Source organism: Poecilia latipinna, unplaced genomic scaffold (genome assembly GCF_001443285.1).
Source record: "Poecilia latipinna isolate Pla-1442-1.1 unplaced genomic scaffold, P_latipinna-1.0 Scaffold615, whole genome shotgun sequence".
Classification (NCBI taxonomy): domain Eukaryota; kingdom Metazoa; phylum Chordata; class Actinopteri; order Cyprinodontiformes; family Poeciliidae; genus Poecilia; species Poecilia latipinna.
The window spans coordinates 144,441-160,838 of record NW_015113231.1 but is presented as its reverse complement, the minus strand read 5'-3'; the positions used below and the strand labels follow the sequence as shown (position 1 = coordinate 160,838).

The 16,398-nt window shown below is 39.1% G+C and overlaps 1 protein-coding gene across 2 annotated transcripts; it reads right to left on the bottom strand.

The window, feature by feature from the left end:
* Window positions 1-1,033: 1,033 nt before the first annotated feature.
* On the bottom strand, window positions 1,034-14,094 carry phf6 (PHD finger protein 6). 2 transcript variants are annotated; one of them, XM_015043084.1, is made up of 11 exons: window positions 13,933-14,094; window positions 9,637-9,798; window positions 9,226-9,327; window positions 5,927-6,060; window positions 5,773-5,819; window positions 5,521-5,690; window positions 5,293-5,436; window positions 4,039-4,143; window positions 3,812-3,945; window positions 2,875-3,004; window positions 1,034-1,866 (listed from the first exon to the last, which is right to left on the bottom strand). In XM_015043084.1, the coding sequence occupies exons 2-10, from the start codon at window positions 9,766-9,768 to the stop codon at window positions 2,875-2,877; spliced, it is 1,098 nt and encodes a 365-aa protein (XP_014898570.1). In that variant the 5' UTR covers window positions 9,769-9,798; window positions 13,933-14,094; the 3' UTR covers window positions 1,034-1,866. The 2 variants fall into 2 exon arrangements, with proteins under 2 accessions (XP_014898570.1, XP_014898571.1); XM_015043085.1 differs by having other exon boundaries at window positions 5,521-5,687.
* Window positions 14,095-16,398: the final 2,304 nt, after the last annotated feature.

Genomic DNA, 16,398 nt, shown 5'->3' with positions numbered 1-16,398 from the left:
AAAGGTTTGTAGTCATCAGTGCAAAAAGACCACAATGCCTGCATCAGTTACAAATCAAGGTAAAAATTAATAATTAAAAAATGGAAAATTTAAGCCATAACTCAAATTTAAAGGGATCCATTATGTATTTTTGTACTTAAATTTGGGTCTCAAATGCTTCTAAAAAACAGCCCAAAAAAAACACACTATTCGCAGCGGTTTTTTGACAATAAAATCTCTGTGTGCGAGCTTATAATAGCTTCGCTTTTGGTGTCGGGAAAATTAGCAGTTTTAAAAACATTCTGATTGCGGAGCCTCATAGCAACCCAAGCAGAATTCCAGCGCATTTGGTCAGCTGGTTTTACCACTGCACAACGGCTGCTGGAAATGACGAATTTTGTTGACTTACCATTCAGAAACCACTTGCTGCATGCCAGTTGGTTGTGCAGTAGGCGCCGCTTTTGCTTTTCAAAGATGTATGGTTGTACAGTTGCGCGTCTGTTTGCAGATGTTTTCACGAGCGAGTGTAAACGTTGAGTTGGAGGGGCGTGACCAACAGCAGCTTATTTGGATTTAAAATGACAAGACGCCTGAAGACATTTCAATCTCATTATCTAAGAATTATTTTGTACAAAAATATGTGATGAACATGTTTTGTGTAGCCCATAGATCAATCATAACCTGTTCAAAAACGCATAATCTGTCACCGTTAAGGTCTGGTGTGGAAGATTTTGGTATAATTAAGATTTTTTTTAATGCCTAAAATTAAGATAATGAACTTCAAGATTTGGTTTTGTTTAGGACCTTGCAGAAAAACCTTGACTTCTGGATATAACCATTAAAACTCTCTGTGCTAACTATATTCATATATTTATCAAAAGTTGAGGAATGCAGTGTAAAAAGTGGTACTGTATAAACTCTTAAATGTTCAGCTTTCACATTAGGATGCGAGAAATAGTTACACTACTGTAGTGTACAGAAATATGGTGGTGCAGCGGCCATTTTCCTAGGAAACTGTACAAAGACTGAAAATGAAGACCCGGCTCAGCCGACAATGTGTAAAACAAAATATTTTCTATTCCAATCATCCATGAATACATTTGAGTTACAAGTAAACAGTACACCAAAACAAGGTCCGCCCGCCTTCCCCTAAAGACCTCTACGCTGCCCTTTAGCAACAAGATAAAAAAAAAAAAAGAACAAAAATAAACACCACCTTTAACAGTGGGAAAAATCCAAGTGCATGCTGGCAAAGCTCGTCGCCGTCTGAAATCCGGATATTCAAAAGTACTGATGATCGGGAGTACAGTAGCAAAATATTACATTATCAAGAAAGAAAGGCTAACATGAAGAGTACTTCTTAAGACATGGTATCAGAAACAAGGTAATCAAACTGCACAACTTCAGAAAGACTAGTAACAAACAGACCCCTCTTAAAAGTGAGTCCAACGGAGGCAGGAAGAAGTCTTGCCTTTCCATGAGTGTGGTTCGTGTGATATGGGGGATGAGAAAGCGCGAGGGGGCAAAAAGTGACAGTCCATCTGTTCATACTAATGCCTTTAATCTGCACCCCATGATGACCAATCTGCAGAAAGATTAGCCCACTGCTTTTCATCCTGCTCTGAAGGTCCAGTGTTCAACAGGGTGACACTGATCTGCGACAAGTACCCAGCCGACTCCAGACAGGTTCTCATAAAGACGACACCTGGTGCACATTGGAACGTTATAACCTTTTTACGGGGAAATGTATAAAAAAAAAATAAAAAGAAAAAGAAAAAGAAAAGAGAAATCACGTGGGAGGCCAAAGGGAGCTCCTGGACCATGACTGTGTGAGTAGGCTAAAATTTAGTATAAAAACGTTCTTCAGCTTCTCTCCACGTCACAAACCTGCAAGGACAGACAAAAATATCACGTTAGCAACTTATTTTAGTAATTAGAAGGCGGGGGGGAATGAAGCCCTTTATACAAATTCATTACATAGTGATATATTTTAAGCATTTACTTCAGATCACTTTGATGATTATTGGTTTTAAGTTCCTCAGAAAATGTGAGTATAACACAAGAACAACCTTTTTTTTTTAAATACAGAAATGTCAGCTAATCAAAAAAGATGTACAGCTGATGCTCAGTCAGGACTCTGAGTTACAGCAACTTTTCAGCCTGTAGGCAAGTCAGGGCAACATTTCAGCTGAAGACAACTCAAAGTGCTTATATATACAAAGAGGTCAAAAACAACATACTTTAAGAGAAAACACAGCAAATAGATAAAAATTAAACAAGTTTCAGAATTAAGCAAAAGCAAAAAAAGTAAAAGGATTCTGGGGGATGTAGGCTGAAGAAAAACTTTAGCTGCTCAACCTCTCACAGCGAGCTAAGGTCTCTCTCTCACTCAAATGATAAGATGGAAAATGAAAATTAAAAATGGCAGGCAGGAATCTTTGACATTCATGGTTTAATTGTAGTAAACTGTCTGTGAACGTCACAAAGCAGAGTGGACCAACACTTGGACACCGCATCATCGCCCACTGTGGAAATTTCACACTGGATTTCAAGCAACGTGGATCCGTTGCTTCTCCACTTCTTCCTCTCCAGACTCTGGGATCTTTATTTCCAAATAAAATGCAAACTTTACTTTAATCTGAAAATCAGATTTTTGGACCACTAAGTGACAAACCCAGTTCTTCTCCTTAACCCATGCTGGTGATGTTTCCGTTTCAAGAACGAGTTCACGCATTCGTTCGGCAGCTGTGACTCATAGTCAACAAAAACAACAAAAATAAACACTTCGCACATGTCGCTGTTTGTGTGTGACTTGCGCTTTTTGAAGGAATAAGATCTCAAAAGACGCTCTGCTGTGCAGAGCGGCGCCTTGTATTTCTGTGCGTTTTGCCCCACCTAGTTGCCGTTTACTTGCGTCGCCGGTGTTCCTCCGTGGTCGATCGCTGCCCTCTCTCTGCTACGGTTCTCTCGCTCCTCGTCCTCCTCGTCCCGCTCCTCGTTCCCGCTGTGGTTCTTGCAGTAGAGTCTAAGAACGAAACGGAAGCACAAAAAGAGCTGCGTTTCAAAAGAAAGAAAAAAAAAGGACAATACTTCAAGTTTCATTAACTACCATTGAAACGCTGTTTATCATCAGAGCAGAAGCGTTTAGAACCGTTTTGATCTTATTTTTGCAGCGTCTATTTTTTTGCTTTATAAGAAAATGGAAATAAACATAGCTGAGAATCAGATGTGGATGAGGCCAAGTGGTTTTAAAGCTCTAAACGTGTTTCATCTGTACTATGTAAGTAGTAACTATAAATAGTAACTAAAAAACATACAGAGCTACATCAGGAAACAGGAAGACTCACACAGCGATCAGCAATTTACATTTGGTATGAAATACATTCAAGTTGCTTTCAGATCCTTTTTTATTAACTTAGGACACTCATTACTGTGACAAAAGAAAAACAGAATTGTTGTAAAACTACCTGCAGTGTTTGAATCTGCATTCACGAATCATAGCTGTGCACGTCTTTTGAAATCAATTTGGTTTGCATTGATGCAGATTTTGGGAAGTTTTTTGGGGGGGGAAAAGTGACATCAAGATCCAGTTTATGAAAAAAAAAGTAAGGAGTTTTGCAAGAAATAATTTTAGTATTTGGTTTTTTTAAATTATGCTGACAGAAATAAGCTGATATAATCTGGTCAAAACATGAAAAGAATCAGCCTTCCTCTTATATCTAAACTCTTCATTCACTAGGAAGCCACTCAGAAATTTCTCTTGATAATTTTACAGAAAATTTAAAAGCAAAACATTCGACGCTTTTGCTGTCGCATTAAATGTTGAGCTCACTTGTAAATGCCGCGGGCCATGTTTTCTATGTACTTTGCCTTGTCCTGTAGCCCACAGTGGTAGTGGTAGGTCTTCACACAGGCTTTAATTTCACACCCAATAGTAGCACCCAGCTGACTACACAGTGTGCATTTCTGGAAAAACAAAACAAAAATGAATACTAAAGTAAGTCAGGCAAAGCAGTCAGCTTCAAACTCAAAAGCCTGATTTTGCATGAATGTTCCCACCATTCTTTTGCCTCTCTTGATTTCCTGGATGACTGTTTTTACGTCGAAGTTGCCAAACTCGGCCCGCGACGTAGTCGTCAGCTGCACCGTCCCCGACGAGAAAAGCTGCAACACATCAGAGATCTTGAGAAATGCGCAGTGAACCCTGAAAGCATAGTCTCATTCCTTGAATTTCTTCAACTATGAACGTCAACATGTTTTAGAAGGTTTTGACATGCTTGACAAAGTGGTGCATAATTGTAAAGAGGAAAGAAAAGGACTTTTACTTATTAATAAAATCATGAATCATGTCCTTTAAGCTCCCAAAAATGCCCAACTACATATTAAACCAGTACGTGAGAAGCAGGAGGGCTTTATTATTATATAGCCTTTATTCTTACCTGACTGATTAAAAAATAAGCTTCCGGTCACTAGGTGGCAGCAGTGTTCAAATTAATCAACAGGCTGCCATTCAAGCCAATAGAAGTAGCTGAGACAGAAACACTGATGTAAACGGAGCTGACGGAGGAGGATACAGGCACGCATGTTTTAAAATATCAGGAGAGATGAAGAGGCTCGTGAGAAACAAAGAAAAATGGCGACAGAGGTTAGTAAAGCAATTATGATGAAGTATTACGGCCGAACTACGATATTTTTTTAAAATACAAGAATAAAGTCATAATAATACGAGAGCAAACTCATATTACGAGAATAGCTATACTATCGCAGAAAAAAGACAAAAAATTATGTCTTTAAAAACTTTTTGATAGAGTTATCTAGATCTGACGTGAACAGCTCAGCTAGTCCGTGTTTTTTTCTTAGAAGCAGATTCAGACGTTTAAACAAGTTTCAAAGCTCAAAATAATTTGTAAAACCAACAAAACCGACAAACTATAACTTCAGATAGATAGATAGATAGATAGATAGATAGATAGATAGATAGATAGATAGATAGATAGACACACATCTGTTATGAGCTATAAACCATTAGAAAAAGAATAAGTTCAAGAAGCTGACAAGTAGCCAATGTTTGCTGTTTTAAAATGTGTTACTGTATTAAGTCTAGAAATGCACACCACAGGCTTTCCAAGTTCAATTACTAAATTGAACTTGGAAATTGTTTGAGACACAAAACCATAAAATGAGTTGGAAGACGTGAAAAAAAATGATGACCCCCTGTGGGTATGACATAAAATAATTGAGAAATGCCATATTATCACATAAAGCTCCTATTGGCAGTGTAAGCACAGCCTGAGGCTGAACGACTCATCCTACCATGCACTTGTAGTGTGCGGCCACTTTCTTGGAGTTATCCGTGTGCAGCACGCCTCTCGTTTGGTTTTCCTCGTCGCCTGCGTGGCAGAAGCCGCAGCGCTGGCCGGCGTCTCCCAGGCTGGCTCGGAGCGGTGACCTGTCCCGCTGAAACACGGCACACCGGTCAAACCATGAATCGAGCTCACGCACACCGAAACAAATCGGTTTTCGACCGGTGAGTGCATTTACGTGGGAGGAGCTCTCCTCGTCGGCAGCCTGCGAGGAGGAAGTGGAACGGGTTTCTTCCGACTGGCCGCGGGACGTCACCTTAGCTCGGCTCTTCTCGAATCTGCCCCTGCCCCGACTCTGCGGAGGCGACGAGTCCGAGTCGTTGGCCACGCCTTCCTCTTCTGCGTCTGCTGAAACATTCCCAATAAAATGGTTAGATTCTAGCAGATCTGGATCGATTCGACATGTCGCAGAGAGCGAACTCTTGTTCACCTTGAATATCATCCTGAGACGCATCCCGATGTTTGCGACAGTAAACGCTGCGAACACAAAGACGAGATTAGGTGAAGTGAACCCACCCAAGGAATAACAATCTGCTGATGTTGCTGCGGGGGAAAAAGAATAAAATGTTCAGAACTAAACTCACAGATAAATCCCCTGCGACGGGTTCTCTTTGATCTGGGCTTTGTCGTTCACCGCGCAGAAATAGTGATACGTCCTCCGGCACGTCTTGACGTCGCAGCCGATGGTTGCGCCCGGCCGGTGACACGAGGAGCACATCTTAAGAGGAGGGAAGCAGAGATATGGCTGAGGCTCAAAGCAGGATGACTTTAACGAAAGCCAACATCCGACATGTAGCTACAGCAGTTTTGTTTTTGGGTAAAAAGTTGTCGTGCTGGGATGACGTGGTTTTTCAGCCACGCCATCCCAGCTTCTAGATTAATTTCACAAAACTGCAACTTTTCGTGTCACAGTGGTCACATGATCAGCAGCCAGCTGATACTACTGGCAAAAGCGACAAAGACGACGACAGGAAGTAGTCTTCTTCGTGGTTCATAGTTTGTTTATTTTCTGGACTCCACCAGAACGTGTCGACTCCAAAGCTCTTCCGTACAACTTCCAAATACAATTTTACCAAAACCCCACTTACATAGTCACTCCCACGTATAAAGGTCTTGTTACACCAATGCAGATCTTGCCTTGATCTTTAATGACTTATCATGTGAACAAGTTAATTAAAGTGTGATTTTGAGGTTATTTTTTATTTAATAGAAACATCACAATTGCAAAAAAAATTTTTTCGACATTAGCAAAATGTAGACAAAGATTTGTATGGAAATGCAGCTAGTGACGGAAAGTTTAAAGGAATAATTTCTCTCCAGAGAAAGCCCACCTTTGAATATCAAACTATGTTCCTGAAGGGGAATTTGGCTTTAAAGGAAAAGCATCACTGATATCGAACAACGTACAAACTGAGTCTGACTTTAGACATGAAAAACCTGTGAAGTGTCAAGAAGCTGAATAAATGCAGTCAGCATTTTTTTCCCACCAAGTAAATTCGACTCCACAAGGATGTTAAATCAACTCTTATTGATAACCAAAGGCCAAGACGAGCTTTTAAAATGAAATCTCATTTTGGAAAAATAAAAGTAAGACCTCAAGACTCCTTGTTCTGAAAGAAAATAAAAGCATTTCACAGGGAGACAAAAATGGTATTGGACAAACATCAGAAAGCAAGAATATTATTATTCGAGGATTAAATCCAGATTTTGGAGAGGAGAAAAAAGGAACTAGTTGGAGCATAACACCGAGAACACAAAACTTCCAGAATGATCCTGTTTTACACAAAGTTGCTGCTTTGGAATCACTACAGGAATCAGATACAGTTGCACCAAGTTTGATGTTGGCTGGTGGCAAAACCTTTCAAAGTGCAGCCTTGACAAAGACGGTTTGGGTTTGTAATGTTCCTCAGAGTTCAGAGGGTTTATCTTCATCTTACAGACTGGCTAGAGACAGGAGAGGATTTCAGTTCAGCCGGTCTGTTTGAGACCCAACATCTCGTCCCCAGTCCCTGTACGCACCATGTTAAATGCTAACAGGCTGGGCTGACAGTGCCACTATTTGGTGTTGATGCTGTCAGTGAAGAGGATGAAAACTCAAGGTTAGCCACTTTTAGCATCAGCAGGATGTTTAAAAATAAATTTAGAAAATGAAAAGAGGCGTAAGAAGCTACTTACAAGAAATTGTTGTAGAAGAAAAGACATGTCTGCTGTGCATTTATGGCTGCAGGAGGGCAAGAGAGAGCTACACTCCAAAATGTAACAGGAATGCAGAAAGTAAAACAGCAACATTTTCTTCTTGACCTTAAAATTCTAATTCAAACATACTTTGATGATCCCAATTGAAATTAAATACCAATCATGACTAGTCTCTCAAGGACAATTCAATTTCTTAAAAATCTGAGAGTAAAGGATCAACAATGTCGAGGGCAGTGGCCTCCAAACGTTTTGCAAGTGTTGGAGTTATGTAGAAAGGGGCTCAGTAAGTCACTACACATCTGAAATAAAAAAAAAGGGTCTCAATTATTTGTGTTGTTAAAATAAAAGGCGTCACATCTGAAATATTCTGGGGTTGATTGTTTTCTGTTCGGCTGGTCAGGAAAGTCTATTTTCAGCAACAATAATGGTGTACAGGTCAGAGGTGCACTGACTGCAGTTTTCTGGCTGATCGACGATGATTTAAAAAGTCTGACGATTCTGATTTTGGTCGATTGCATTTTTTTTTTTTTGGGGGGGGGACGATAAATTGATTTTATCCATTAATCGAATTTTATGTTTACAAAGATTTAATTTTTGAAAAATCTTGATTTTTTTTTTATTTCACCACTCCTGTGTTTGCCGTAGTTCAGACTGAATAACTCAAATTTTTCAAAAATGTATTATCCAAAAATTTGAAAAAATGTGAAACATTCACATGCAGATCTTTCCATGGTGTTTAATGATCGGCCGATTTTTACATGTGAAGCTGATCTTATCCACAGATGTTATCAACCTCGGCAAACGTCTAAAAATCAACCACTGTGCTTTTCTTTTCTCCCGTGAGAGACATCTGACTGACAAACCGGCCGACCAGATCATGTCTGCACATTTACAGTTAACAACAGTCACCCCATTGTTGCCAATTCAGCAGCTTTCCTGATAAATTGAGCAACATTTCAGACAAAAATAATAATAAAAAAAAAGGTATCGGACAAAATCAGAATCAGTAAGTTAGGCTTTTTAAAAGATCGGTAATTGTCGATCGGCCACAAAACTGCAATCGGTGCAGCCCTAATAAAAACTCTGATCAGTGCGTCTCTAGCTCATTCAGGAACTCCAACTCAGCAATTTCTGCTTCTTAGTTTTCTCCCCTGCCCCTCACACACAGCAGGGAGCAATGCATCATGCTGTTGGCATGAGTTAAGGAGAGCCATGCCAAAACTTATAAAAACAAACAAACATCTGAGTTTTGATGGCTCCGCCAAGCCTCCCCCAAGCCCCCCCCCAAGCCCCGAGGTGAACAAATTATCTCTGGACACATGTTTGTTTTTCTCTCTGATTGGACCCATGAGATGTCCCCGCTGAGCCCTGTGCACAAGTTATTTAAATCTCTGCAGCGCTGATCCATTCTGCCGTCAAACAGCAAAAAATAATAACAATAATAATCAGGATTCCTATGCGTTTTTATAAAGTTAAAGTCCCACACTCTTCAGACTTAAATGTCAAGACTCTGAGTCTTTTCTTGGCTAATTTAAGCATGAACACATTTGCTATGAAATTCAACACACACACAAAAGAAGAAGATGATGATAGATGGAGGAATATGGAAGACTTGAAGCCCGCTTCCAGATAGCATCTCTGTGGAGCAGCAATTTCCATTATGCAACAGCGAGAAGTGGGAGCTCACCAGTTTGCTTCCCCTCTTGATCTCCTTCTTTACATCATCGACGGAAAACCCTCCGATGTTTTCGCTGTCGGAGTGTGACGTAACCAGAGCCGAAGAGAAAAGCTGTAGAGAGGAGAAACAGAACATTTCATGTCTTTTCTTTTAAAAATGAAATATTTGTTGGATAGCTTTTGGTTTATTTCTTTTTTTTTTTTTTTTTGGGGTAGAAGGACATCCTGGCTTATATTTAGACGTCCAGAGTTAACCATAGAGTCAGTTTCTACACGAGTCAAACAGAAATAGTGGCTCTATTTAGGCTGTAATGTTTATTTCTCTAACATACAGAGCGGGTCGGTGGGAGGGTTTTGGAAAGAAGACGTGCGCTGGAGGGACGCGAGGCAGTAAAAGTTGAAAACAAGGAGCTGCTCTCACCATGCACTTGTGGTGGGCTGCCACCTTCTGGCTGTCGGACACCAGCAGCTGGCCGCACTCCTTGTCCCGGCTGCTCTTGCAGAAGGCACATTTGGGCAGCCGTGCTGCGGCTCCTCTCCTCTGTCCGGACATTGCCAAAGCTTCCGACGCGCCGCAGAGACTCTGATTAAAAAGAAAAGGACAATTAGAAACCCATCAGGGGCGTGAAGGTGGAAACACGAGGACGTCGTCCAATAAGAAGGGGAAAAAAAAAAAAGGATGATGAATCTTTTTAAGAGGAGATAAGAAATCGATTCTCACTCACTGTGAGATGACACGAATGGCATTACTGCACGTTTCTCTTTTATCCATCTCATTTCAATTCGTCACATTTGTTGGAAGTTTTCATGAGAACAAAACCTTCAATTTAATTCTTTGATTGCAGCACTGTAATGTCGACTGTTTATTGGAGCGGCAACTATCGATTATCTTAGTTGATTAATCAATTATTACGTCGATTTACACAATATTAGATAATATTATAAATAATCCCAATTCCTTCTTTAAATAAGAAAAATAAAAGCTGAAGTTATTCCTCTTGGCTAAAACATATTTACTTGTTTTTATCTTAAATGCAAACTGTATTTGTTTTTGTGCAGCTTTGACTCAATTACTGCTCTGAATATGTTGGGAATTTGTACAAAATGGCCTTTTTTTTTAGTCTGTAAAGTCCAGTTAGCAATTACTTAATTGCTAAATTAGTTGACGATTTATTCAATAATCGATTAATCACGATTAATCGTTTCAGCCTTACTTGTTATATGGCCCAGAACCCAGATTATGGCCCAGATTTTTTTTACCTTTCCACTGTGTGTAATGGCAGCTGGACTATAGATGTTCTCCCAGCCTAGCGACCCGTGGCTAAAATAAACAATTATCTGTGTTACATCTTGTCTAAATCCTGGGGAAACTCAAAGTTAAGTACATTTAATTAAAAATTCATAGAAACTGTTAACCTAAAAAAGCTCAACAAAAAGAAATGTTTCAGTTAAACTTGCTATAAAGGGATTGTTAGCAGTGCTAGTAACTATGTCACCAGTGATTTTGTGAAAAAAAACAATTATTTACGAACATAGGATTACGACCCATCTTGAATAAATGTGCTCAAAGGTTTTAACTTCCTAAACTTTTTCTGTGACCATAAACTACTGTTTTAAAAAATGTATTTATAAGGTTTTGTGGTCATCTTTACCAGCAGTGTCAATAAACATGACCGGCGCTGTCAGCAATATTCAGGCTCTTTAGAATAGTTTCCTTTTTTTAAAAGGTGAATGTCTACAGCCAAGCTGTTCAATTGTTACTGTCATTAAATATATAGCTAATCGATTAGCTTGCATGCTGAACACTCCTGTAGGATTTGAAATTCTTTCTCTACTCAGAAAAAAAAAAAAAAAAAAAAAAAGGGAAAAAAGTTATACAAGTATTACAGAATCACAAATAAAACCCTTCAGAGAGGAGAAGCGACCCCAGAAATGTCCGGAAACTAAACTTTGGCTCAACCGGCAGCTAAATAACTTTGAAATGAAGAGCTGGAGGAAACAACAGAGCCGCTCTGTGTGCGAGAACCACCACCAAGTTTAGCTCAGCACAGCCTTGGATGGATCAAACGCGGGACGGGAGACGTTGGCTGATCCGGCTGAAATATGGATGAGCTTCTAACAGCCTGGTGATGTAGACGTTCATCGTTTAAGTGGAGGACATAAAACTTTTCTAATGTGTCGCAGCCAAAAGTCATCAACGTTTCTGCTGAATTTTAGGAGACACTTTTGTGAATGGAAACACGACCGTAGCCTCTGCGCTGCTACAGAAATGACAACAAAGCGCGGACGGTAAATCAGCAGGTGCATGACTCAGGAAGACGCAGGTTACATTTTAGTTTAGTGTCACAGCAGGAACCCCCCCAACCCCCTACATTTCTGAAAATGATGCGACATGCAGCCTGTTTTGCACTCGACATGAGCGTTCTTCCACATTTCATCTGCTTCGTTTCTAAAACCATGCATCCGTGTGAAAGAACTGAAATGTTTTGGGAGTAGGGGAGCTGAACTGCTGTGTCATACTTGCAGTCTTTACAACATCATCTTCTTAAAGATGCTATACAGTGGTTATTTTCTTTTCTTTTTTTTAAATCACGCAAAATAACCCACCGAACATTCACCGGGACAAGACAAACACAGCTGAGCAATCGAGTAAAGATTTCAACTGGAGGATTTCGCAAAGTAAAACAAGCAAATTCCGATTTGAGCGGATCGGGAGTCGATGACATCACGAGAGGTACAGGAGCCGAGCTGATCAGATGGCTTTAGTGAAAAAAAGACGGCAAACAAAACATCTGATTTGGCCAGTTTTAACTAAAATGGCTCCAATTGTTGATCAGTGACTCAAATAAGAAAATTATTTTAATTTTTTCCTATTTTTTAAAATAAATCAGCAGCAATTAATAAAGAAACAGCACACACTTTTATTAGTTGAATAAAGAATAAAAACAAATCAGGGTTAAGGAGAAATGTAGCGATCCACCAGTGAAACGTTTCTTGGCGTTTCAATTATTCTGCTGTTTTGGCCTGCTGGTTGTGATAGGTTTACAATACATAGAAAATTAAAATATAAAAACATTAATATGCGTTGGGGGTCCATTGAGGTAGAGATTCTGAATGCAACAGGAAGTGAAACAATTACAAGACTATCAATGTTTATGCACTAAAACCATATGTCCATTATCTGATTTTTAAATCAAACAAAAAAAATAAAAATAAATAAGAGCACATACTTTTAGATGATGTGCTTACAGGCAGAAAACGGTGACTTATTAGTTATTATGCATTTAAATAAAGAAAAACCATTTAAATCAAACTGCAGATCAAGTGAAAATAACACAGATGTTTCATGTCCTGTTGCATTCAAAAGTATTTATTTTTCCTCTTCTGTGTTATAGTAGTTTGTTAGGAATACATTTGAATTAATTCATTTCCAGGGCAGACCTACAAGTTTATATATATATATATAAAATTCCAAAAATTGTTAATTGATTTTGGCTTGATCTCTTCTTCTGAAAAAGGAATTTGATTTAAAAAAAAAAGACAAAAAAAAAGACAAAAATGTAGCAAATTGAGTTAAATTAATTGTGATCAGCTGCCTTATGTGACGTCACCAGATATTTGGGTGCTTTGAAGTTTGACTTTTGAATGGTGGCTTTTATCTCCATTAAAGCGTTTTACAACCAAATTGGAGGGGGGAAAAACTGACTCTTACATATGGTTTTCATGATTTTATGAGTGCTGTATCTAAAAGGAAGTTGGATGATTTAACAAAAAGTCTGAGTGGTAGCTTAAAAATTTAATATGCGTTACTCCTTTTTATTATTTTTAATTAGTGCACTTTTTAAAAAATTTTCTTATGCAAAGCATTCACTGCATGAACGCAACAGATCAAACCTGCAGATGTGTTGTTAAAATCTGCTGCCGTGCTGTCCGGATTCCCCAGAGCCTCAGGAATGTATATTGAAGTGGAGATTAATACGAATCAATTCAATCTGTTCTTGTCCATAAATAAAAGTAGCTTTTTTTTCTTTTTTTAAAATAAAACAAAACAGCACTGTGCTGCGACGCCTTGATTGAGAGCCATTACAGCCATGATAGCAGGGCCAGGCTTTCACTGCGGCGGCAACAGTAGCGGCGAAAACACGAACGCAGCCCGGGGTAAACAACAAATAGTCATCTTTATTTCAGCCTCTGCTCTCTAAAACGTTCCCATGCAACAGTCTTGTAACAAACCGGGGTGTCGTTGAGTAATTGTAGTGAGGAGAAAACGAGGAAAATGAGAAGTGTTCTAAATTTCTCCTCCAAAGTTTTGAATTAAAGGGGGCGTGTGACTCTTTTCTCCAACAAACTACAGCCTTAACTGAAAACTATTTTCTCTGTGAACATTTCCAGCGCCCCCGAAATGTTCTCCCAAGGCCTGTATATGATGCAGGAAAATAAAGGTCGGTGGTAGGAAAATGTGTATGTTCGACATTAGTTTTTCCTCTGGAAGTCCCTCCGAAGAAACTGCGTTTATTTCCCTTTAAATGTGGGAAATTATCATGACAGGCGCGGGTCTTTGCGAGTCGTTTCGAAGGCAAAGAGCGCCATACGTGTGGAGTCCGTGTTCAAAGCGAGCAGCTCGGTGTTGTAGCGCCAGCAGCACGGCCTGAACCGACACCAGGCCACGGAGCGCAGAGGATAACATCCAGCCGCGGAGACACAGCTCGCTTCTTACCTGCTGATTTTATCTTATGGCGCTGAGCAGGTACAAAACGTGGGGAAATGTTCCGGACAACGGCGGCGTTTCTTTCCGTCCTTCAGAAGTGATTGTGTGCTTTTTCCCACTAGCATGAAGCTAGCCGCGGCGCAGCACAGCACAACTTCCGGCTCTGCCTTTCAGAATAAAAGTCGAGTATTTTGCAATCCTTTCAAAAAAAAGTGGAGCTGTGTTAAAAGGTCGTAATTTAGTTGTGGTAAACAATTACTATTCGTTCTGCTTTTTAAGTCATAAACGGAAAACAGCAAAAACGACACAACACAAGCAGATCAACCAGAGGTGGCTCTGGCTCTGGTTTTCTGTACTTTTCAGGTCTGGATAGGAATGGAAAAATGTTTTGATTTATCAAACTATTTTCTCATCTTTAATTTTCTAAAGGACAAAAATTTGTATTTTTATATTAATGATCTGTTTATATTAAATCACACGCTTTATCTTTGATTTGTCTCATCACACCTTATGTTTTACACATCAGCATTCTGTTTTTCCACTTACTGACTGATTTCACACATGTCCCAAAAGTGAATCGGTTTGTTTCACAACTTTGTGGACTCAGACATCTTTACATTCAGCTTGACCTGGATCCATCCGTGCTCCTCAAACGGTTCCTGTGAGTGATTTGTTACAAGTATCTTGGTATACTGTTATTTTTCAAACTTCTAGGTGGTCTAACTGAATTGAGATTCAAAATAAGCAGAGAAATTGTGACATTGTGACTTGGTGAACCTAGAGATAAAACTATTATTCAAGCCGTTCACAGAATATTTTTCACACGAAAGGTCAAAATGCTGTAATATTTCAACAAAGATCTAGAAAGTTGACTACGGAAAAGTAAGATTTTTATTAACTTTTGTCCACCAGCTGGATCCAGCTGCAATTCACGCTATGCCTGATCTTGAGCTTCAGTAAATTCTTTAAATCATGGACTTTACTATCTCAAAACAATTATCCTCGCACAGATTTCGTTTTTTTCTTGTTTAGCAGTTGACATGTGAACCTGGCAGGACAGCAACTTCATTTCTCTCTACGTCGTCGTTCAATCAAAATCACACCTATCATTTTTCCTGGGCCATGCCATCAGACCGTATCCGGGAGGAATAGTTTTAATGCTCTGACCACATTGGTTATCATCCACAGAAATGTCTATCGTAAACATTCTTCAGACTTAATGAGCAAAGTCTTTGAGACTTCAGGGTTTAATTCAGCATAAAAACCATATGTCGTGGTTCTTTGCTTTCATCTGCATGTTGTCAGTAAATCAGCTTGTTTTCTTCACTCTTTTACGTTTTTTAGTAAATTCGGCCTCTGAAGACAGAAATGTAGGCCGATCTGTAAGTTATCAGGCTGCTCTCGTACCAACATATGTTTTTGTCCTAGATGCAGTTTACTTTTAGGTATAAACCTTTCCTTTCTTCTGAAGCTTACAGTTAGGGTGTCTGATATAAAATATATAAATAAATTATAATGAATGTAAATCGCTTTAATCTTAAGACCCAAACCAGCCTCTTGCATTTTCTAGTGTTGACTAATTTTTAAGCATTTCTTCAGTCACTGAAACCTTTTTCTTCTTCTTTTTATGCTTAGAGTTCGCTGGAAAGAAATTGAAGAAATCCATTTTTTGTTTTCTCCAACAGATTATTTTTTTAAAGGTCTGTTTCTGTGTCTCCCGCTCCTCTTTCTCAGTCTGTGAGTAAATGTCCCTCGTCTAACTTCCCCGGCACGTTTGCTCATTGAACCCCAGAAGCACTTGCGGCAGCCAACGTGTCGTGGCTCCTTCTCCGAGGAATTTTCAAATCCTTCCCATTGTTTAAGCTGACAGGACATCTGCTCAGGACTCGTTTCCTGTCAGTCAAGCAGTCGCAGCAGCTTGTTAGTCGACAAGCACTCTCTTTCTGCTGCATATGCAGTTATTGTTTTTTTTTATTCCTGAGAAGTAAAGGATTTCTAAGTTTAGGTTTATTTATTTTTCAAAATGCTTCATTATTTATTTATTTATTGTTTTTTTGTGTTATTTTTGCATTAAAAATGACAATCTGTTCACGCATGCTTAACTAAGTCTGGGTATATGTAGGTATCTTGACATGTTTTCTTCCATATGGAATATTTTCATATAATTCTTGTGTTCATTCCTTCTCAGTTATCTAAGAAAATGCAGATTGCGTCTATGTGTTAGCGCATTCCAATATACAGTAGATGCAGTGCATCCATCAAACATAATATCAGATTATATGTCAATGAGTCTGCCAGTGAAATCGTCAACATTAAAATATGAGTTATTAATAGGTATTTTATGTAAACTGTACGTATACTAGAGGTTGTGAGAGTCCTTGTGTAACACATTTGCTTTGAATTACTGGAATTGTTTGGTTCGGTCTAGTTTTGACAGCAATTTTAATTTCGTCTATAGGTTTTATTTGCAATTAT